The sequence below is a fragment of the Choloepus didactylus genome, chromosome 15 (genome assembly GCF_015220235.1).
Source record: "Choloepus didactylus isolate mChoDid1 chromosome 15, mChoDid1.pri, whole genome shotgun sequence".
Classification (NCBI taxonomy): Eukaryota; Metazoa; Chordata; class Mammalia; order Pilosa; family Megalonychidae; genus Choloepus; species Choloepus didactylus.
In genome coordinates, this window is record NC_051321.1 from 43154582 (window position 1) to 43179123 (window position 24542).

Here is a 24542-nt window from a genome sequence, read left to right on the forward strand (position 1 = left end):
GATAGAACCAGACAGAGGACCAAGAAGGAAACTGAGAATCTATAATAATGCGATAAATGAATTATACTTTAACAGACATCTATAGATCATCACATCCCAAACTACCAGAATATACATTCTTCTCTAGCACTCATGAAATGTTCTCCATGACAGATCATATGCTAGGACACAAAACAAGTCTCAATAAATTTAAGAAGATTGAAATTATTCAAAGTACATTCTCTGACCGTAATGGAATGCAACTAGAAATCAATAACCACCAAAGAATCAGAATATTCACAAATATCTGGAGGCTAAACAACACACTCCTCAACAATCAGTGGGTCAAAAAAGAAATAGCAATAGAAATCGGTAAATATCTAGAGATAAATGAGAATGAAAACACAATATATCAAAACCTATGGGATGCAGCAAAGGTGGTGCTGAGAGGGAAATTTATAGCTCTAGATGCATACATTAAAAAGAAAGAAAGAGCTAAAACCAAAGACCTCACTGAAGAGGCTAGAAAAAGATCAGCAAACTAACCCTAAAGCAAGGAGAAGAAAAGAAATAACAAAGATTAAAGCAGAAATAAATGATCTGGAGAACAAAAAAAATAAAAAATAATAGAAAGAAAAAATAAAACCAAAAGTTGGTTCCTTGAGAAGATCGACATGATTGACAAACCCTTAGCTAGACTGACAAAGTCAAAAAGAGAAGACCCAAATAAACAAAATCAGAAATGAGTGGGGGTGGGGGGGTCATTACTATGGATCCTGAAGAAATTTTAAAAAATCATAAGAGAATACTACAAACAACTGTATGCCAACAAACTAGACAACTTAGAAGAAATGGACAATTTCCTGGAAACACATGAACAACCTGGACTGACCCAAAAAGAAATAGAAGACCTCAACAATTAGTCATCAAAAATCTTCCTACAATTAAAAGCAAAGGGCCAGATGGCTTCATGGAGGAATCCTACCAAAACTTCCAAAAAGAACTGACACTATTCCTGCTCAAACTCTTTCAAAAAATTGAAGAAAAAGGAACACTACCTAATTCATTTTATGACACTAACATCACTCTAATACCAAAACCAGATAAAAGATACAGCAAGAAAGGAAAACTACAAGCCAATCTCCCTAATGAATACAGATGCAGAACTTCTCAACAAAATATTTGCAAATCAAATTCAAAGGCACATTAAAAGAGTGAGTCACCATGACCAAGTGGGGTTCATTCCTGGCATGCAAGGGTGGTTCAACATTGAGATAATCATTCAATGTAATACAACACATTAACAAATCAAAAGAGAAAAATCAAATGATCTCAATAGATGCTGTAAAAGCATTTGACAAAATTCAGCATCTGTTTTTTGATAAAAAAACACTTCAGAAGGTAAGAATTGAAGGAAACTTCCTCAATATGATAAAGGACACATATGAAACACCCACAGTCAGCACAGTATTAAATGGTGAGAGACTGAAAGCCTTCCCCCTAAGATTGGGAACAAGACAAGGATGCCCATTGTCAACACTAAAATTCAATAATTAATAGGAATACCTTACCAGTACCAAACTAATAAATAATTAGGGAGTAATAAGAGCTCTGCGATGTTTGGGGCTAGGATAATTATTTAAAATTGAAAGTGATGATGACTGTACAACTAAGTGAAGATAATGAGAGACACTGATGGTTTATCTTGGGCAGAATATATGCTACATGAAATTAGGAACCCCCTACTTAATAGGTGAAGCCCTTGATCTTGAGGCTTACTCTTGTGAAACTTATGCCTGTAAAGAGGAGGCTATGCCTACCTATATTTATACACAAGAGTCACCTCCAGAGATCCTCTTTTGTTGCTCAGATGTGGCCTTTCTCTAAGCCCAACTCTGCAAATAAATTCATTAACTACCCCCCGACATGGAACATGACTCCCAAGAGAGTGAATCTCCCTGGTTACATGGGACATGACTCCTAAGAATGTGCCTGTCTCGGGCACTGAAGGATTGAGAGTGCCTTCTTGACCAAAAGGAGGAAAAGAAAGGTAGCAAAATAAGGTTTCAGTGGCTATGAAATTTCAAATAGAGTCAAGAGGCTCTCCTGGAGGTTACTCTTATGCAAGCTCCAGCTAAATATTCCAAATGCCCACAGTATGCCAAGCCCTAACCAACAGTAGTCCTGAAAATACTAAAGAATACCCAGGTCCCTATCAGAGACTTTATAAAAGTTTCACTTGCTAAGTTTACTTTTCAGAAACTTAAATCCCCCAGAGTGTTCCTATGCCAGATAAGTCCCAAAACCCTGAGGCAACAGCCTCTCTGAAAACATCAACCACATGCAGCCCCCTTCCCCTTAATGTTAACACCCCTTTTCAATATGAACAGGTTAGGTTGGTCAGTGCCGATATCCCTGAAGACTGAGATGGTGATCAAATCAGAGAGGGGTAGCAATTGACAAGACAGATTTTAACAAAGGATTATGAATACTGAATCTTTCTATAATTTTTTTTTTTTTTTTTGTCTCTAGGGTACTAGAATAGCTAGAAGGAGATAACTGACACGGTGGAACTCTAACATATCATATGCTTTGAAATTTGCTCTATAGCTACTTGTTAAATTACATTTTGAAAGTTATCACCTTTATATACATGTTGTATTTCACAATAAGGAAACAACTGAAATTGTGGAATTGTAACCCATAACATTCTTTGAAATTTGCTACTTGTTAAATTGTACTTTGAAAGTTATCACTTTTCTGTATATATGCTATATTTCACAATAAAAAATGTAAAAGAAAGTTATAATCTTATGGAGAGATAAGAAATGTAACAAACAACTACAATGTATCCTGTTAGTTGAAAATCATATAGAGGTTTTGCCCCAATATGTTCATACATTCTTTTCTGAAATAAATTTTCCTGCTGAAAAGTTGGATTAAGAATATTAAACCTTTAAATACTGGAGTTACTCAGTGCTTCATGCTGGGCCTCCTCCTCTTTCACTCTACCCTTCATCCAAAGAGGTCACACAACCAAGCAATAAGAGAAGGATCCTGATCTGACAGCACCAAGTTCCATGATCATCTGTTTGGACTTTTATGTAAAACAAAATAAACCTGTAACTCATTTAAACCAGTGTTTTTTGGGTAGTGCTCTCTGTTCCTTGCAGCTGAATCTAATCCTAAATGATACAATAATTTAACTACATTCTCAATGATAAAAGGGGAAACAGCAAAAAAGGGAAAAGAAGATGTGAGGAAAAGGCAGGAATTATTAAAAATGCCCTAAGCATCTACTCTAAACATGTTAGGCACTGAACTAAGAGTTGGTTAATTAAAAATTAATAAAGTACTGTCTTTGTACAAACAAAACTATGAGAAAATGCAAGAAACCAAAGGAACTACTCCAATTTTCTCCAACAAAACAAACTCATTATCTTCACAATCACCCCCACCTCACCCCCACTAAAAGTTCACCCTACATATTCACTATTTCTCAGTACCCAGACTCAAAATAAGAATTTTTTTGAGTCATATTTGTTTTCTTCCTTGCACTTACCCTCATATCCAATCACTCATCGTGTTCTAACAGGAAAACATTTTCAAGATTATCCTCTTTAAAGTATGACGTCCAGTAATACACTGTGATTTTCTTAATGGAAAATAAAAATTTTAACTTTTAATTTATATACATTTTCTCCCCTCAACTAGACTGTAGCTTTAACTGAAGGGCAGATACCATGTATTAATCCACAGCATCCAGCCCTGTCCTCAAAAAATACTGAAAAACAATCAAAAAATGAGCCAGGATTGAAAAAGCTGCTTTGTTACATGCCTCTAAAAGGACCCAGTATTTCATACTTGATTTGCAATTTAGTAATTTCAAGTAATTCCAACTGTTGGAGTGCTTTTGGGATTAGATGTGGTAAATAACTAGTATAGAGATGGAAGCTGTGAACGGGAGTCCATAACCAGTTCCCAAGAAACTGAGGACATCTTTGACATACATCAAGTACAAGGGCTTATAAACAAGGAGATACAAAGTGGACACTTCTGTTATCTATAAGACTACTGTGAAGCCACCATATTTTAAAGGCACTACTGAAAAAATTATTAATGATTCTAGTAAGATCTAACTTTCATATGAAAAAGAAGTCCCTATGATTTATCAAACTAAAATAGCTTCTTAAACAGTTGCCTTTCCTATACAAACATGCCCTATGTACAACATACATTTTTATGCAACATTCTCTTCTCTCCCATGTCCAACTAAGACCGCCTGTTCCTGGGTTACCTATAGCTACAAATTTGAAATTTGAGCTAAGAATAAAAATAACTTTAATATTAACTGAAGTAAGATGTAATGTGGGAAAGGAAATCTACCATTACTAATTAGCAATAAGAGTTAATTTAACTTGAGTAGATTATGTAATAGATTGCCTCTGCCTCTTTATAAATGTTAATGAATTTGAAAAAAAACTATCAATTTCAAACATCATCTATGAAAGAACACAAGACGTTATTCTGCAGTGTGAAAACATTCATTATAAATACTCAGAGGCTCTTGACTAGATAAAACAGGATCCAGTAACCACTTGTGTATAATTTTAGACTTTTCATACCTCAGCTCACAAAGAAAAACCCTTGTCCGAGGGGCCCTTTGTAAATTCCATAGCTGCAGAGGTTAAATAATCCAAATGATACTTCATAAATGCAGGGCAACTAGAATTAGCATCTTTAAAAGAATGATGTGGGGCAGGACAGTTAAATAAAAACCAATATGTACTCGGATAAGAACTTCCTCTTGTAAATATTCTGAAGACATACCTTATTTTCTTTGTATCTACTGAGATCTGCTATGCAATATTCCTTGAATAATTTATCATAGTATTTCTTTGCAAGCCTCTTCTCCCTAAATCCATAAAAATATAAATATTATACATTTAGAAATCCAACTGCAGTTTGCTACTGGGAAGCAATGTCAAATAAGTAACACTATTAATATAAACTATTAATAGTGGTTCTCTCAAGAGAGAAACTGGAGAACTGACAGTCAGAGATGAGAGGGAAACTTACTGTTCACTTCAAACCTTGCAATGCAATTATATACCTCTTTTTAAATTGTTAAAATATTTTGGGAAAAAGTAATACCTAAAAAAACATTTTCAGATACTACTTTTTCCCAAAATATTTTTAAAATTTAAAAAGACTGCTTCAAAGGACTTCATCAACAGGGTGAAAAGGCAGCCGACTCAATGGGAGAAAATATTTGGAAACCACATGTCTGATAAGGATTTGATATATCCGTAATATATAAAGAAATCCTACAACTCATCAATAAAAAGACAATCCAATTTTAAAAAATGGACAAAAGATATGAATAGATGTTTTTCCAAAGAGGAAATACAATTGGTTAAAAAGCATATGAAAAGATGCTCAGCCTCCCTGACTATTAGGGAAATGCAAATAGAACCTCAGTGAGCTATCATTTCACATCTACTATAATGGCCGCTATTAAACAAACAGGAAACTACAAGTGTTGGAGAGGATATGGAGAAACAGGAACACTTATTCACTGCTAGTGGGGAAGTAAAATGGTATAGCCAATGTGGAGGACAGTTTGGCAGTTCCTCAGGAAGCGAAGTACAGAGTTGTCTTACGACCCGGCAATCCTGCTACTCTGAATATACCCAGAAAATCTGAAAGCAAGGACAAGAACAGATATTTGCACACCGATGTTCACAGTGGCATTATTTACAATTGCCAAAAGATGGAAACAACCCAAGAGTCCATCAACAAATTAATGAATAAAAAATTGTGGTATATACATACGATGGAATATTATTCAGCAGTAAGAAAGAATGAAGTACTGAAGCACACAACAACATGTATGAGCCTTGAGGACAATATGTTAAGTGAAATAAGTCAGATATAAAAGGACAAATATTGTATGATCTAATATGAATTATAATACATACACTCAGAGACATAAAACCTAGAATATAGGTTATCAGGATATAGAATGAGGCTAGAGAAGGGGGAGCGGTTGCTTAATATGTGCAGAATTTTTAACTAGGTCAAACTCAAACATTTGGAAATGGATAGAGGTGACAGTAGCACGTTATTGTGAGTATAATTACATTACAGTACTGAACTGTGGGTGAATGTGGTGGAAAGGGGAAGTTTAAAGTCATACATGTCACCAGAAGGAAAGGAGGAGGTTAAAACATGGCAATGTGTAACAGTGAATCTTATGGTGGACGATGACCGTGATTAACTGTACAAATATAAAAAAGTTTTTTCAAGAACTAGAAAAAATGTACAACACTATTACAAGGAGTTAATAATAGAGGGGTACATGGGAAAAAATGCACCTATTGCAAACTATGGACTATAGTTAACAGTAATATCTTAATATTCTTTCAGCAACAGTAACAAACACACCACACTAACAATGGGGGGAGGCATAAGAGGTCTAGGATGTTTGGGGTTTTCTTTTTTATTTTTCTTTCTTTCTCTGTTCTAAAATTGATTATGGTAATGAATGCACAACTATGTGATGATAGTGAGCCAATGATTGTATACTTCGGATAGATTATATGGTGTGTGAATATATCTCAATAAAATTGCATTTAAAATAAAAAATAAAAAAAATAGGCATATGATAGCATATTACAAGACAACATACAATCTTGTAAAAATGGTATAAATTATTTTTTAAAAGACAAAGTCAAGCAATGAGAAGTCAATTAAAACTGATTCAATAATCCTAGGTGTGACTTTATGTCCTTGATTCAATAATCCTAGGTGTGACATTTTGTCCTTGATAAAGAACTGTTCTCTGAAGGGGCTTAATATCTTAGATAAGTGACAAAGTAAAAATACCCGCATAGACCAGGATAGATAGGACAAAAAGCATTTGATGTAATATGCCTTTGATGGCTAAAATTACCAAGTCATGTCCATTTCATCCTCCTCATTCCATAGGAATCTATGATTTTCTCGTATAACATCCAAGTCTGTTTTGTCATTTTCCCTGGAAAATGAAATCATTTTAATTTAATACAAAAAAAAATTAGACAAATTTAGGAGGTTAAACAGTTTTGTGAGTTTAGTAAACTTGGATAAAATTATAATACATGAAAATAAAGTCATATATGTATCTATATATGTACATATATTTATAAAAATGATTTCAGTATTTTCAAAAGGCACTTATAAAGAGTGCTGCTATAGAAGCAACTTAAAATCGATAAGGATCCATCCATCTCTAGCAGTGGTTTCAAATACACAAATGGAGCTAAGTTACCAAAGCTCGGATGAGAAACCTGAACAAACACTAAATGGATAAGGAAAACATGAATGAAAATAAGTTTCAGATTATAACCAAAAGTTGGTAATACCACTCTATTGACCTCTATTTAAAAAAACGTATCAAAAGTTTTCCAAACTTAATTTTACTACAGCTTCCTAGGAAAATGAGGCAAGGTAAAGAGGAGAGTTGAAGGGGCTGTCTCTCAAGATAAGATGCCAACAATGTGAGGGTAGGGCAAGTGGTTGCTGGGAGATATAGGCTAAATCGAAAAGGGCAATAAATCTTGGGCAAACTAGATTTTTAGAGCCCTTCCAACTCAGATAATTGTTAAGTTATATAAAAAAAAAAAAAAAAAGACATGAAAAACCAAGAAATTCTAATATAAGAACCTCAAATACAGGAAGGAATTTCATGTGTGGAAAACACTGAAGTAACGTTTCTTGTGATACCCTACCTTTAAAAAAGCAATCCCAAATATTAAGGTCTAAAAAGTACACTATTTCAAGAATTCCTTGCCAAAGAAAAGAAAAAAAAATATTGAATAATCAGGCACATGAGCATTCCTCACATATAACGAGACTGCCGAGGTCACAGCTGGCTTAGCAGATGAGAAGACTACCTGAGAAGGGCCTAAGGCCAAATAAATGGAATTCACAGAGAACTATTTAGCTAGAAGCTGTGGATGGCCTCTCCACTTTATGACATAATAAGGAAACTGGGATAAAAAGCAGGGAAAAGTGGAAGAATCAGAGGATGAAGCAGCTGTGAATCTCTGATTAAAGTCATACCCTCACATTCCATGTAAACTTCATGATACTTACCCCAAACGCCTGAAGTCTTCTTTTTTGCCACCATAATATAAAATATAATCATTTACAAACTTTTTGTGCCTTTGATACTAAAATGCAGAAAAATTAAGGATTTCATACACTCAGGAGTTGTTCTGTGCCTATGATATACTGAGTTTAAAAAAAACAAACATGAGTCCATTCAGATGTGTTTTTTTTAATTTGCAAATATGTACCACATACGCTTATATATTTTTTAAAAATCTAGGAGGCTATGCATTAAACTGTTAAGAGTGAGAACTGTAGAACAGAGGAGCTTTCACTTTCTACTGAAGACTATATTGTTTCAAAAATTTTTCAAGCACATATTACTCTTGTGGTAAAACCTATCTCCACTGGGGGAGGAAAAAGAGCTTCCTATCTACTGCTGGACTGCATACAGCCTCATACCACCACTCATTTGAATAATCACAATTTATAAAAAAAAAAATTATAATTTCTAAAATTAAAGATGAATAGAATTTACCTTTCATTATAAAATATAATTTATATACAATAAACTTACATAAAATATAATTTAGCTATTCTAGTAATGATAAAGCCTGTGGAAGATGCAGTTTTTATAATAGTAAATCCTAACCCTAGACTTTCTAAAAACAGCAAATGTAATAATTCAGATGTTAATTTTAGTTTCTTTTGCTATTCAAAGAAGAATCCACAGTCATGTTTATTTTCAACAAGGTATAACAAAAAAGATATATGTCTCTTGAAGATGACTGTATAACAATGCAGATTACAAGGAGTGACAGTGTGATTGTGAAAATCGTGTGGATTGTACTCCCTTTATCCAGTGTATGGATGGATGAGTAGAAAAATGGAGACAATAACTGAATGAAAAATAGGGTGGGATGCGGGGGTGATTTGGGTTTTCTTTTTTACTTTTATTTTTTATTCTTATTCTGATTCTTTCTGGTGTAAAGAAAATGTTCAAAAATAATTTGGGGTGATGAATGCACAACTATATGATGGTATTGTGAACAGTTGATTGTACACCATGGATGACTGTATGGTATGTGAATATATTCAATAAAACTGAATTTTGGAGGGCAGGGCAAGATGGCAGACTGGTGAGCTGTATGTTTTAGTTACTCCTCCAGGAAAGTAGGTAAAAAGCCAGGAACTGCGTGGACTGGACACCACAGAGCAATCTGTCTTTGGGCATACTTCATACAACACTCATGAAAACGTGGAACTGCTGAGATCAGCGAAATCTGTAAGTTTTTGCGGCCAGGGGACCCGCGCCCCTCCCTGCCAGGCTCAGTCCCGGGGGAGGAGGGGCTGTCAGCTCCGGGAAGGAGAAGGGAGAATTGCAGTGGCTGCTCTTATCGGAAACTCATTCTACTGATTCAAACTCCAACCATAGATAGACTGAGACCAGACACCAGAGACTCTGAGAGCAGCCAGCCCAGCAGAGAGGAGACAGGCATAGAAAAAAAACAACACGAAAAACTCCAAAATAAAAGCAGAGGATTTTTGGAGTTCTGGTGAACACAGAAAGGGGAAGGGCGGAGATCAGGCCTTGAGGCGCATATGCAAATCCCGAAGCAAAGCTGATCTCTCTGCCCTGTGCACCTTTCCTTAATGGCCCTGGTTGCTTTGTCTATTAGCATTTCAATAACCCATTAGATCTCTGAGGAGGGCCCTTTTTTTTTTTTTTTTTTTTTTTTTTTTTTTTAAATCCTTTTTGCTTTTTCTAAAACAATTACTCTAAGAAGCTCAATACAGAAAGCTTCAAAGAATTGAAATTTGGGCACGTCAAGTCAAGAGCAGAACTAAGAGAGCTCTGAGACAAAAGGCAATAATCCAGTGGCTGAGAAAATTCACTAAACAACACAACTTCCCAAGAAAAGGGGGGTGTCCGCTCACAGCCACCATCCTGGTGGACAGGAAACACTCCTGCCCATCGCCAGCCCCATAGCCCAGAGCTGCCCCAGACAACCCAGTGTGACGGAAGTGCTTCAAATAACAGGCACACACCACAAAACTGGGCGTGGACATTAGCCTTCCCTGCAACCTCAGCTGAATGTCCCAGAGCTGGGAAGGGGGAGCAGTGTGAATTAACAGAGCCCCATTCAGCCATCATTTGAGCAGACTGGGAGCCTCCCAACACAGCCCAGCAGCCCAGAACTGCCCTGGGGGGACGGCACTCACCTGTGACATAGCACAGTCATCCCTCAACAGAGGACCCGGGGTGCACAGCCTGGAAGAGGGGCCCACTTGCAAGTCTCAGGAGCCATACGCCAATACCAAAGACTTGTGGGTCAGTGGCAGAGACAAACTGTGGCAGGACTGAACTGAAGGATTAGACTATTGCAGCAGCTTTAAAACTCTAGGATCATCAGGGAGATTTGATTGTTAGGGCCACCCCCCCTCCCCGACTGCCCAGAAACACGCCCCACATACAGGGCAGGCAACACCAACTACACACGCAAGCTTGGTACACCAATTGGGCCCCACAAGACTCACTCCCCCACTCACCAAAAAGGCTAAGCAGGGGAGATCTGGCTTGTGGAGAACAGGTGGCTCGTGGACGCCACCTGCTGGTTAGTTAGAGAAAGTGTACTCCACGAAGCTGTAGATCTGATAAATTAGAGATAAGGACTTCAACTGGTCTACAAACCCTAAAAGAACCCTATCAAGTTCAGCAAATGCCACGAGGCCAAAAACAACAGAAAATTATAAAGCATATGAAAAAACCAGACGATATGGATAACCCAAGCCCAAGCACCCAAATCAAAAGACCAGAAGAGACACAGCATCTAGAGCAGCTACTCAAAGAACTAAAGATGAACAATGAGACCATAGTACGGGATATGAAGGAAATCAAGAAGACTCTAGAAGAGCATAAAGAAGACATTGCAAGACTAAATAAAAAAATGGATGATCTTATGGAAATTAAAGAAACTGTTGACCAAATTAAAAAGATTCTGGACACTCATAGTACAAGACTAGAGGAAGTTGAACAACGAATCAGTGACCTGGAAGATGACAGAATGGAAAATGAAAGCATAAAAGAAAGAATGGGGAAAAAAATTGAAAAACTCGAAATGGACCTCAGGGATATGATAGATAATATGAAACGTCCAAATATAAGACTCATTGGTGTCCCAGAAGGGGAAGAAAAGGGTAAAGGTCTAGGAAGAGTATTCAAAGAAATTGTTGGGGAAAACTTCCCAAATCTTCTAAACAACATAAATACACAAATCATAAATGCTCAGCGAACTCCAAATAGAATAAATCCAAAAAAACCCACTCCGAGACATATACTGATCACACTGTCAAACATAGAAGAGAAGGAGCAAGTTCTGAAAGCAGCAAGAGAAAAGCAATTCACCACATACAAAGGAAACAGCATAAGACTAAGTAGTGACTACTCAGCAGCCACCATGGAGGCGAGAAGGCAGTGGCACGATATATTTAAAATTCTGAGTGAGAGGAATTTCCAGCCAAGAATACTTTATCCAGCAAAGCTCTCCTTCAAATTTGAGGGAGAGCTTAAATTTTTCACAGACAAAGAAATGCTGAGAGAATTTGCTAACAAGAGACCTGCCCTACTGGAGATACTAAAGGGAGCCCTACAGACAGAGAAACAAAGACAGGACAGAGAGACTTGGAGAAAGGTTCAGTACTAAAGAGATTCGGTATGGGTACAATAAAGGATATTAATAGAGAGAGGGAAAAATATGGCAAACACAATCCAAAGGATAAGATGGCCGATTCAAGAAATGCCTTCACGGTTTTAACGTTGAATGTAAATGGATTAAACTCCCCAATTAAAAGATATAGATTCGCAGAATGGATCAAAAAAAATGAACCATCAATATGTTGCATACAAGAGACTCATCTTAGACACAGGGACACAAAGAAACTGAAAGTGAAAGGATGGAAAAAATATTTCATGCAAGCTACAGCCAAAAGAAAGCAGGTGTAGCAATATTAACCTCAGATAAAATAGACTTCAAATGCAGGGATGTTTTGAGAGACAAAGAAGGCCACTACATACTAATAAAAGGGGCAATTCAGCAAGAAGAAATAACAATCGTAAATGTCTATGCACCCAATCAAGGTGCCACAAAATACATGAGAGAAACATTGGCAAAACTAAAGGAAGCAATTGATGTTTCCACAATAATTGTGGGAGATTTCAACACATCACTCTCTCCTATAGATAGATCAACCAGACAGAAGACCAATAAGGAAATTGAAAACCTAAACAATCTGATAAATTAATTAGATTTAACAGACATCTACAGGACATTACATCCCAAATCACCAGGATACACATACTTTTCTAGTGCTCACGGAACTTTCTCCAGAATAGATCATATGCTGGGACATAAAACAAGCCTCAATAAATTTAAAAAGATTGAAATTATTCAAAGCACATTCTCTGACCACAATGGAATACAATTAGAAGTCAATAACCATCAGAGACTTAGAAAATTCACAAATACCTGGAGGTTAAACAACGCACTCCTAAACAATCAGTGGGTTAAAGAAGAAATAGCAAGAGAAATTGCTAAATATATAGAGACGAATGAAAATGAGAACACAACATACCAAAACCTATGGGATGCAGCAAAAGCAGTGCTAAGGGGGAAATTTATAGCACTAAACGCATATATTAAAAAGGAAGAAAGAGCCAAAATCAAAGAACTAATGGATCAACTGAAGAAGCTAGAAAATGAACAGCAAACCAATCCTAAACCAAGTAGAAGAAAAGAAATAACAAGGATTAAAGCAGAAATAAATGACATAGAGAACAAAAAAACAATAGAAAGGATAAATATCACCAAAAGTTGGTTCTTTGAGAAGATCAACAAGATTGACAAGCCCCTAGCTAGACTGACAAAATCAAAAAGAGAGAAGACCCATATAAACAAAATAATGAATGAAAAAGGTGACATAACTGCAGATCCTGAAGAAATTAAAAAAATTATAAGAGGATATTATGAACAACTGTATGGCAACAAACTGGATAATGTAGAAGAAATGGACAATTTCCTGGAAACATATGAACAACCTAGACTCATCAGAGAAGAAACAGAAGACCTCAACCAACCCATCACAAGCAAAGAGATCCAATCAGTCATCAAAAATCTTCCCACAAATAAATGCCCAGGGCCAGATGGCTTCACAGGGGAATTCTACCAAACTTTCCAGAAAGAACTGACACCAATCTTACTCAAACTCTTTCAAAACATTGAAAAAAATGGAACACTACCTAACTCATTTTATGAAGCTAACATCAATCTAATACCAAAACCAGGCAAAGATGCTACAAAAAAGGAAAACTACCGGCCAATCTCCCTAATGAATATAGATGCAAAAATCCTCAACAAAATACTTGCAAATCGAATCCAAAGACACATTAAAAAAATCATACACCATGACCAAGTGGGGTTCATTCCAGGCATGCAAGGATGGTTCAACATAAGAAAAACAATCAATGTATTACAACACATTAAAAACTCGAAAGGGAAAAATCAATTGATCATCTCAATAGATGCTGAAAAAGCATTTGACAAAATCCAACATCCCTTTTTGATAAAAACACTTCAAAAGGTAGGAATTGAAGGAAACTTCCTCAACATGATAAAGAGCATATATGAAAACCCACAGCCAGCATAGTACTCAATGGTGAGAGACTGAAAGCCTTCCCTCTAAGATCAGGAACAAGACAAGGATGCCCGCTGTCACCACTGTTATTCAACATTGTGCTGGAAGTGCTAGCCAGGGCAATCCGGCAAGACAAAGAAATAAAAGGCATCCAAATTGGAAAAGAAGAAGTAAAACTGTCATTGTTTGCAGATGATATGATCTTATATCTAGAAAACCCTGAGAAATCAACGATACACCTACTAGAGCTAATAAACAAATTTAGCAAAGTAGCGGGATACAAGATTAATGCACATAAGTCAGTAATGTTTCTATATGCTAGAAATGAACAAACTGAAGAGACACTCAAGAAAAAGATACCATTTTCAATAGCAACTAAAAAAATCAAGTACCTAGGAATCAACTTAACCAAAGATGTAAAAGACCTATACAAAGAAAACTACATAACTCTACTAAAAGAAATAGAAGGGGACCTTAAAAGATGGAAAAATATTCCATGTTCATGGATAGGAAGGCTAAATGTCATTAAGATGTCAATTCTACCCAAACTCATCTACAGATTCAATGCAATCCCAATCAAAATTCCAACAACCTACTTTGCAGACTTGGAAAAGCTAGTTATCAAATTTATTTGGAAAGGGAAGATGCCTCGAATTGCTAAAGACACTCTAAAAAAGAAAAACGAAGTGGGAGGACTTACACTCCCTGACTTTGAAGCTTATTATAAAGCCACAGTTGCCAAAACAGCATGGTACTGGCACAAAGATAGACATATAGATCAATGGAATCGAATTGAGAATTCAGAGATAGACCCTCAGATCTATGGCCGACTGATCTTTGATAAGGCCCCCAAAGGCACCGAACTGAGCCATAATGGTCTTTTCAACAAATGGGGCTGGGAGAGTTGGATATCCATATCCAAAAGAATGAAAGAGGACCCCTACCTCACCCCCTACACAAAAATTAACTCAAAATGGACCAAAGATCTCAATATAAAAAAAAGTACCATAAAACTCCTAGAAGATAATGTAGGAAAACATCTTCAAGACCTTGTATTAGGAGGCCACTTCCTAGACTTTACACCCAAAGCACAAGCAACAAAAGAGAAAATAGATAAATGGGAACTCCTCAAGCTTAGAAGTTTCTGCACCTCAAAGGAATTTCTCAAAAAGGTAAAGAGGCAGCCAACTCAATGGGAAAAAATTTTTGGAAACCATGTATCTGACAAAAGACTGATATCTTGCATATACAAAGAAATCCTACAACTCAATGACAATAGTACAGACAGCCCAATTATAAAATGGGCAAAAGATATGAAAAGACAGTTCTCTGAAGAGGAAATACAAATGGCCAAGAAACACATGAAAAAATGTTCAGCTTCACTAGCTATTAGAGAGATGCAAATTAAGACCACAATGAGATACCATCTAACACCGGTTAGAATGGCTGCCATTAAACAAACAGGAAACTACAAATGGTGGAGGGGATGTGGAGAAATTGGAACTCTTATTCATTGTTGGTGGGACTGTATAATGGTTCAGCCACTCTGGAAGTCAGTCTGGCAGTTCCTTAGAAAACTAGATATAGAGCTACCATTCGATCCAGCGATTGCACTTCTCGGTATATACCCGGAAGATCGGAAAGCAGTGACACGAACAGATATCTGCACGCCAATGTTCATAGCAGCATTATTCACAATTGCCAAGAGATGGAAACAACCCAAATGTCCTTCAACAGATGAGTGGATAAATAAAATGTGGTATATACACACGATGGAATACTACGCGGCAGTAAGAAGGAACGATCTGGTGAAACATATGACAACATGGATGAACTTTGAAGACATAATGCTGAGCGAAATAAGCCAGGCACAAAAAGAGAAATATTATATGCTACCACTAATGTGAACTTTGAAAAATGTAAAACAAATGGTTTATAATGTAGAATGTAGGGGAACTAGCAGTAGAGAGCAATTAAGGAAGGGGGAACAATAATCCAAGAAGAACAGATAAGCTATTTAACGTTCTGGGGATGCCCAGAAATGACTATGGTCTGTTAATTTCTGATGGATGTAGTAGGAACAAGTTCACTGAAATGTTGCTATATTATGTAACTTTCTTGGGGTAAAGTAGGAACATGTTGGAAGTTAAGCAGTTATCTTAGGTTAGTTGTCTTTTTCTTACTCCCTTGTTATGGTCTCTTTGAAATGTTCTTTTATTGTATGTTTGTTTTCTTTTTAACTTTTTTTCATACAGTTGATTTAAAAAAGAAGGGAAAGTTAAAAAAAAAAAAAGAAAGAAAAAAGACAAACAAGGAAAAAAAAAAAAAGATGTAGTGCCCCCTTGAGGAGCCTGTGGAGAATGCAGGGGTATTCGCCTACCCCACCTCCATGGTTGCTAACATGACCACAGACATAGGGGACTGGTGGTTTGATGGGTTGAGCCCTCTACCATAAGTTTTACCCTTGGGAAGACGGTTGCTGCAAAGGAGAGGCTAGGCCTCCCTGTATTTGTGCCTAAGAGTCTCCTCCTGAATGCCTCTTTGTTGCTCAGATGTGGCCCTCTCTCTCTGGCTAAGCCAACTTGAAAGGTGAAATCACTGCCCTCCCTCCTACGTGGGATCAGACACCCAGGGAAGTGAATCTCCCTGGCAACGTGGAATATGACTCCCGGGGAGGAATGTAGACCCGGCATCGTGGGATGGAGAACATCTTCTTGACCAAAAGGGGGATGTGAAAGGAAATGAAATAAGCTTCAGTGGCAGAGAGATTCCAAAACGAGCCGAGAGATCACTCTGGTGGGCACTCTTACGCACACTTTAGACAACCTTTTTTAGGTTCTAAAGAATTGGGGTAGCTGGTGGTGGATACCTGAAACTATTAAACTACAACCCAGAACCCATGAATCTCGAAGACAGTTGTATAAAAATGTAGCTTATGAGGGGTGACAGTGGGATTGGGAATGCCATAAGGACCAAACTCCACTTTGTCTAGTTTATGGATGGATGTGTAGAAAAGTAGGGGAAGCAAACAAACAGACAAAGGTACCCAGTGTTCTTTTTTACTTCAATTGCTCTTTTTCACTCTAATTATTATTCTTGTTATTTTTGTGTGTGTGCTAATGAAGGTGTCAGGGATTGATTTAGGTGATGAATGTACAACTATGTAACGGTACTGTAAACAATCGAAAGTACAATTTGTTTTGTATGACTGCGTGGTATGTGAATATATCTCAATAAAATGATGATAAAAAAAAAAACTGAATTTTAAAAAAAAATGTGCATTTTACTTTTTGTTTTAAGAAGCTCAATGGCACTCTCTCTAGAACAAAAATCAGCTTCTATCATCCTATTTGTGACTGCACCCTATTAAAGATAATGGTGATTTAACTTATCACAATGTATTCTAATAGACTATTTAATCAGAACATGACACTTCCAAAACTGTTAACAAAGCAGTTAACATTTCCGGAGTGGGGGACAGGCAAGAGAGGCGCATCAAATATAGGAGACCTGGGGTCATGTGAACATGGCAGGTCACTTACTGTATCAGAGCTGGGATCAACACACTCTTTCTGTAAATGCCAGACAGCAAATATTGCAGGCTTTGCAGGCCATATGGTCTCTGCTGCAACTACTCAGCTCTGCCACTATAATATGAAAGCAGCCATAGAATATGGAAATGGAAATGAATGAGCATGACTGTGTTCCCATAAAACTTTATTTACAAAAACACACAGCAGAAGGAGAGGCCAAACCTGCTTATAATTGTGCCTGAGTCTCCCCCTGAGTGCCTCTTAGTTGCTCAGATGTGGCCCTCTCTCTCTAGCTAAGCCAGCTCAGCAGGTGAACTCACTACCCTCCTCTCAATGTGGGACCTGACACCCAGGGGTATAAATCTCCCTGGCAACACAGGATATGACTCCCAGGGATGAATCTGGACCTGGCATCGCGGGATCGAGAATATCTTCTTGATCAAAAGGGGGATGTGAAATGAAACGAAATAAAGTTTCAGTGGCTGAGAGATTTCAAATGGAGTCAAGCTGTCACTCTGATGGACATTCTTATGCACTATATAGATAACCCTCTTTAGGTTTTAATGTATTGGAATAGCTAGAAGTAAATACCTGAAACAATCAAACTCCAACCCAGTAGCCTTGACTCTTGAAGACAATTGTATAACAATGTAGCTTACAATAGGTAACAATGTGATGGTGAAAACCTTGTGGATCATACTCCCTTTATCCAGTGTATGGATGGATGAGTAGAAAAATGGGGACAAAAACTAAATGAAAAATAGGGTGGGAAGGGGGGGATGATTTGGGTGTTCTTTTTTACTTTTATTTTTATTCTGATTCTTTCTGGTGTAAGGAAAATGTTCAAAAATAGATTGGGGTGAAAAAAATAGATTGGGGTGAAGAATGCATAACTTTATGATGGTACTGCGAACAGTTGATTGTACACCATGGATGACTGTATGGTATGTGAATATCTCTCAATAAAACTAAATTTAATTAAAAATAAATATGTTGATGTTAAAAAAAAAAAAAAACATATGGCAGGAGGTACTTTTGCTTCTGGGAAGATGGAAGAGACACAGATGTACTTTTCCCTATTCCTTCCACTAAACACAACTAAAATCTTTAGACATTATATATATGACAAAGACACTGAAAAGTGGAAACAAAAAGGTAGACCAGCTAGGTTCCTCTGGACACATGGTACAACATGGTAGTGTGTTCCCTGTGTTTTCTTTTTGCTTCATATATCCCAGACTTGGAGGTAAAGCAGCCAGCAACCCAGAAACACCAACGGAAACAGGAAAAAAAAAAAAAAAAGCCCGACAAAAGCCTGCTTTCTCTAACCAAATGACCAAGAAAGGGGCAGCTTAGCAAGAAAGACAACTTTTAGACAATAACTGTTCTACTCCAGTCAAACACCCCAGGAACAACTATGGCTCTAGCCTCATCAGCAAAAACTGAGTGGGGAGCCTAGATTTTCATTACCCTTAGCAGGCTGTAACAAGATACTCCTAGGTCCCCAATGGAATGGTGTCAGAGAATGCAGAGTAGATTTTGAAATGCTAAAGGAACAAGTGACAGATGAGATCCATGGGAAAGCTAAGCTACTGGGTTACATGCTAAGAGAAACAAAAAAATTAGTGACACAAGAGTAGGGCTGTAACTTAAAGGGATTAGGAATGATAACAAAATGCAGCAGATAACCAGGTAGGGTGGGTATCTACCTGACCCTGACCCCTTCACCCAATCCTGACCATAGAAGTAAATACCAAGAAATATTTCTGTTCTTGCTTTTGGCCTTGTTTTTCATTTTCCAATATTCCCAACAGTAATACGGATGCTAGCAGTTAGTGTCATGAACCATAGCCTAACTGAAAAATTGAGCTGGGACACGACTACAACAGGGAAGCACATTATAGCTTAAGGATAGCCTCAAGTCATGCCTGAGAATTAAAGCCATAAAAGGCCTGGGGACAGGCAATAGACAGACATAATTTTAAATACAAGTTTTGCAGATACCCTAAATAATCAAAAACCAGGTAGGAAGAGAATAAGAGTTAAAATGAGACTAAAGAAAAGAGAAATGTAAAAAACGGAAATGTTGGAAGCTTGACAAAAACGGACTAAAAAAAATACTTGCAGGCTCAGGGACTTTGTAAACCTATTTATACAGCACTAATAACATGTGCTCTATATTTCTGTCTCTAAATCTCTTATACGTTAATACAAAAGAATTGTACCCAAAAGTGTAAATGGTAAAGTTTTACCTCAATAAACACATATTTTAAAAAATAAAATATAAAAGGTCTATTTGACTTCACAAGACTTTATGAAATAAAAAAATAATTTAAAAAATTCTACTAGTTATAAAAATCTACAAATATAAAAAGGATACAGCATCCATAGATATGATATGAAACCTTCTATTTCTTGCTTCTTCCCTGTAAAAACAAATTTTATTTTAAGCATATTCAAATGTCTATCTTTTAATATAATCATATTCCCAAGTCCCTAAATTTAGAAAACAACTTAAACCAAGGAATATAATTTATGCTGAAGTACCATACCTATCCAGCAATTCAGCTGCAACTTGTTTATGGGCCACCTTTCCATATTTTTCTTTCTGAAATGGCTTTTGGAGCAGTAAATCATCTTCAACTGTCCTGGTTTATTAAGAAGAAAAATTATTAAAAGTTCATTTTTCTCATGGGTTAGTGTTTCTTCATTCTTTATATTTTCATATTTGGAACATGTTTTAAAGAATTCAAGTCTTAGCCTAAGAAAGATCCACTGACCTTTAGTAAGTTATTTTACATCTCCTTAAATAACTTAAGTAACACCTTCATTTTATTTAATACCTATAAAATGGAGGAGATGAAACTAACAAAAGCAAGGATCCTGGTATCAGACCACCTCAGGTTCCGGGTTCGAATTCTGACTCTGCCATTTTCTACCTATGCAATCTTGGACAAATTACCTAATCTCTTTGTGCCTTAAATTCCCTGTTGTAAAGGAGGGATAATGAAGTTTTAGGTAACTGATAATATGAAAAAAAAAAGAAGGGCTGATTATAGATGATATAGACCATAGATGATCACTCCTAATTATTTAAGATAAATATAGTCTTAGAGCAGAGAAGACTAGATTTGCTCAAATTTATTTTTTTTAAAGTTAACATTTTTTAATGAAAAATCTTTGAGAAATGTAAAGTATTATAAAGTAAAATTTATAATAATTATAACTATTTTAGTTAACCAAGAGGTTTGAGCATCCTACAAAAATGACCATCCTTATTAGTATGCCTAATATATTGCTCTGAATGTGAAATGATAGCTCAATTTCTGTAAGTTTGGTTAGTATGAATCAGTCGACCACCCCTGCGTTAATGGATAAAACTGAGTTTCTAAGCAGTGAAACCTTAGAACAAAGCCCCTAAACACAACAATTCCACCAAGATGCAGCTTCATTCGAAGGCCCAGACTTTATCTGCTGACTATTTTTGTCCCTTCCAATTTAATAAAACCTTTCATGAGTTCTTTTCCTTGGCTACTTAATCTCATTTACAAAACCCTAAGAACAGTGCTGCTCTACAATCTCATCCCTTCACAATGGACTCCTTTTAAAGTCAAGTTCTGGCAAAGAGATCACCAATCAATCCCCTCTTGGCTATGACTCACAAGTAAAAAGTCCCGAATGGTTGAATGAAAAAATAAATGCAATAGATATGACAGCTTTAATTCTTTCCTGTTTCTTCCTTCCTTTTCCATAATCCCATTCATTGCATAAACATTTTCTTATTTTTCATAATATTCTCAAATTTTGAGTCAATTCATTACAATTCAATGAAAAACCTTTTATTCACTAGAGCGTAGTTGTCTTCATGTGCAAAAGCAATCCAAAATCTTTCAATGTTATTTATTTATACCTCATCTCAATCTATAAAGGATCTGAAATTCAGAACGATAAAAAATTACTTACCTTTTTTTCCTTTTGCTAGATTCTCCACAGTGTTCATCATCACTAAAATCAGAGTCATAGCCTCCATGACCATGCATTTGGAACAGAGTATCAAGTCAGCTGCTTAGAACCTAAGTTGCCAATAGTTCAGGAAACAGAACAGGTCAATAAATTACCTTAAAAAGCCACAATGGTTTTAGAGGATCATGGTAGGAAGATTGCTATCCAGCCACGTAAACTTTCATTCACTTTGAAATAATACTCTCTTCAGAGAATACAAGTGTACACGGAATATTTTTTATCTTTCATTATTAAGCAAACAAGTGAGGCTACTCTTCAACCTTTCTATTGAAAACCAGATCTAGAAGCTGCACTGTGACTGCACAGAAGTTTAGCAATGCTTTGCTTTAATTTGACTTGGAGTAATAACAACTGCTATGTATTTACACCAACTTTGTTCCAGACACTGTGCTAAGTACTTTACAAACATTGCTTCTAATTCTTTAACTTTGGAACCAGTATCTCCATTACAGAAACCAAGAAAACAAGGACAAATGAAGTTATACAAATTAATTTTATAAAGCAAATAAGTGGTTAAGCTGATCTATTTGATTCTAAAGCCCATGATTTCAAGTGCTCCAGATTGTCTGGAAATGCCTGATTAGCTTTGTTCCAGTAGACTTACTAAATCTGTGAACAGTACACTATCAAGTGATCAAAATGTTGCTGTTCCTTTCAACATATGTAGAGCTCGCCACCTTTTCTTTTAAACTTAGTTTCTTCAAATCAATCTACCCAGCTTTACCCTGCTGTAGTTCATTCTTAATTGAAATTCTTGGAAAGACTAGAGGACCTCGGTTGTCACTTTTTTTTTTTTTAATTCATGGATTGTGTCATAAGAAGCTCCTGCATTCAGCAATGAATTGTATTTGGGATATGTATTTATGGAGGATAAATAGATTATTTACTATTTGATATCAAATACATTCAGGGTTTGAAAAGATTCTATTAAAATATTAAAAAGTCACATTTGGTAATGAAGGTGCCACCATTAACTGTGATAGCTCTGCAACAAGCATAATTACCTAATTCATATGGCTGATAGGAGCCAGTCCAGGTCAGATGATATTATCAAAGTATCTAAACTTTAATATTCACTAGGGCAAGGAAAAAGAGGGAGAAACTCCCCGAACAGTAGAGAACTGGACCTAAAACAGAAAACAAATGTTTCCACTCATGGGTACCTTGAATAAATCACTTTATCTCCTTAAGCTTCATTTGTTAAACTAGGTGGTTACATCAAATAATCTTTAAATTCTGTTGGTCTTTGATCTTTCTCTAACTCCCTTTTCCAACTTAGGTTGTGGGTATACCTTTCCTCCCTCCCACAGACTTCTATAGAGAAGACCCCAGTTAAGTTTAGAAAGCCATGAGTTTCAAGCTTATTCTCCCTTACACCTGTCATCACCTTACAGACACACCTGGTTCTCTCATACTTTTATCAACACCTTGCTTCAGCTGCTTATCACCACATCTTTTCAAGCCATACCAGCCTGTTATTCCTTGCCCCATGTTCTCACTTTTTTCACATCTTGCTGGGGGATAACAATAGTGTAGAGCTTAAGAGATATGTTCTGGGGTCAGCCTATCTGAATTAAAATGATGGTCCCGCACTTTTCATTTGTCTTTCTTTGGGCATTTTCCTTAACCCTCTTAGCCTCAGTTTCCCCATCTATAAAATGAGGCAAGAGTACCGATTTCGTAGGACTGGAGATTAAATGAGTTATCACACAGAAACGGTTTTAGAACAGTGAGTAGTACAGTAAAAATCTGCAAATGTTAACTATTATTATCACCATCATCATACCATCTTCTTACTATGAACATCATCTTGCTCCATCCCACCCCCACCCCACCCACCTCTCCCATTTTTTGTTCTCTGGAGGGTTCACCATCCTGCCCCCATCACAACTCAATTGTTCCACTAAAAAGCTGTCACTCACTTTAGGCTATCATCAACTAAAAAGGGCCGAGAGGAATTCCAGAAGGGAGACGTCGGGTGTCTCCAGAATCTGTGACCAAACAAAACAACTACAGCCAACTAGCAGTATATAAGGAACAAGTTTGGAGGAAATTCTCTCCGTTCCCAAACACACTCACAGCCCTCCTCACACATTCCTTCCCTTCCTCCCTGCTTTGGCCACATTCGCCTCCGGAGTCGTTGATTCCTCCTTCTCTCCCAGCGGCTGCAGCGACCACCCACAGCCTGAGCAAGCCGTTGCAGGACCAACCCCGTCGAGGTTCTTAGCCACTGATGGCGCCCGCTCCACGCCTCTCTCTACCAGCCCCAACTAGGCCCTGCTTCCGGCCCGGCTAGACTGCCTGTCACACCTAAATAGTGCCGTCCCCGGATGCCCTTGCCTTGTGCTACAGCCAGAACAGCCCCTGGAAACAAGGGCGGAGGAAAAAGAAAGTACCGGAATCGGAGGCGGAGGCTTCTTGCTTTTGCGAAGCCGCAGCCCCGGGTTTTTTCCTGGCCTCCTTTTCTTCTCCTCTCGAGAGTCCAGCACCTAGTTAATGGTGTGGCACTGCCAACAGCTCAGCCCACGCCCCTCATTTGAAAATATATTTTGCTTTAGAAAAAACGCTGAGTATCACCTGCCGTCCTCTTTCTAGTAACCTTAGTAACGTCTCCTCGGAGCATCCTCGCCGAGCATCTCAGCCTCCGATCTGCCTACCCCTTTCCCCCTGTAAAACAGCTCTCATAATTAGACCAAAAATAACTTTCCATCGTTTCACCACCCACGCAATAGAGACCGTTCCAAATGCAGGAACTCATCGACTTTGTGAAGAAACGAAGAAAACAATGAAAGGTGGTAGAAATTTCACAAGGTAGCGGATTCTCTGTGACAAGCGGCCAGGCACGAATGATAAGGGATCCAAAACAGATCCTTAAAAAAGAAGAAGAAGAAGAAAAAGGCAGGGAAAGTTAAATTATTCCAAGCTCCTAGTGTTTTGCCCTATGTTATGACACCCTACTCTGTTTTCCAACCTAAGTACTGGCTTCATATCTTGTCTCCCTCCTGCGTCAGCAATTATTCATCTTTGCTTGCTCCCCAGTGCCTAACAAGGTACCTTGGAAATTACAAGCTCCTGTTAAATATTTGTTGAATTGATCTGGCAAGACTTTGGCTTTTACAGAGGGACATTCTAAAGAAAACCTTGGCACTTAACACTTATCATTTTACATCTTTTGCACTAAACAGTAGATACCCATATCCTCACTGGTTCAAAGCCTCCTTC

At 37.2% G+C, this 24542-nt stretch overlaps 1 protein-coding gene across 5 annotated transcripts in view; it reads right to left on the minus strand.

Annotated features, from left to right (window-relative positions):
- Positions 1 to 23598, minus strand: part of LOC119510217 (protein FRA10AC1) — a 60461-nt gene extending 36863 nt beyond the window's left edge. For 2 of the 5 annotated variants that reach the window (XR_005211844.1, XR_005211845.1), the window contains exons 1-7: positions 22325 to 23598; positions 21261 to 21370; positions 19850 to 19945; positions 19678 to 19723; positions 8119 to 8195; positions 6935 to 7018; positions 4810 to 4894 (exon numbers count right to left, since the gene is read on the minus strand). Coding sequence is in view for 3 of the 5 variants with exons in the window: in XM_037804428.1 (XP_037660356.1) it covers positions 4810 to 4894; positions 6935 to 7018; positions 8119 to 8195; positions 19678 to 19723; positions 19850 to 19945; positions 21261 to 21337 (465 nt within the window). In the remaining 2 variants the exon portion in view is untranslated. The remainder of the gene's footprint in view (positions 1 to 4809; positions 4895 to 6934; positions 7019 to 8118; positions 8196 to 19677; positions 19724 to 19849; positions 19946 to 21260; positions 21371 to 22324) is intronic. The other 3 variants (XM_037804428.1, XM_037804429.1, XM_037804430.1) reach the window with 3 other exon arrangements.
- Positions 23599 to 24542: the final 944 nt, after the last annotated feature.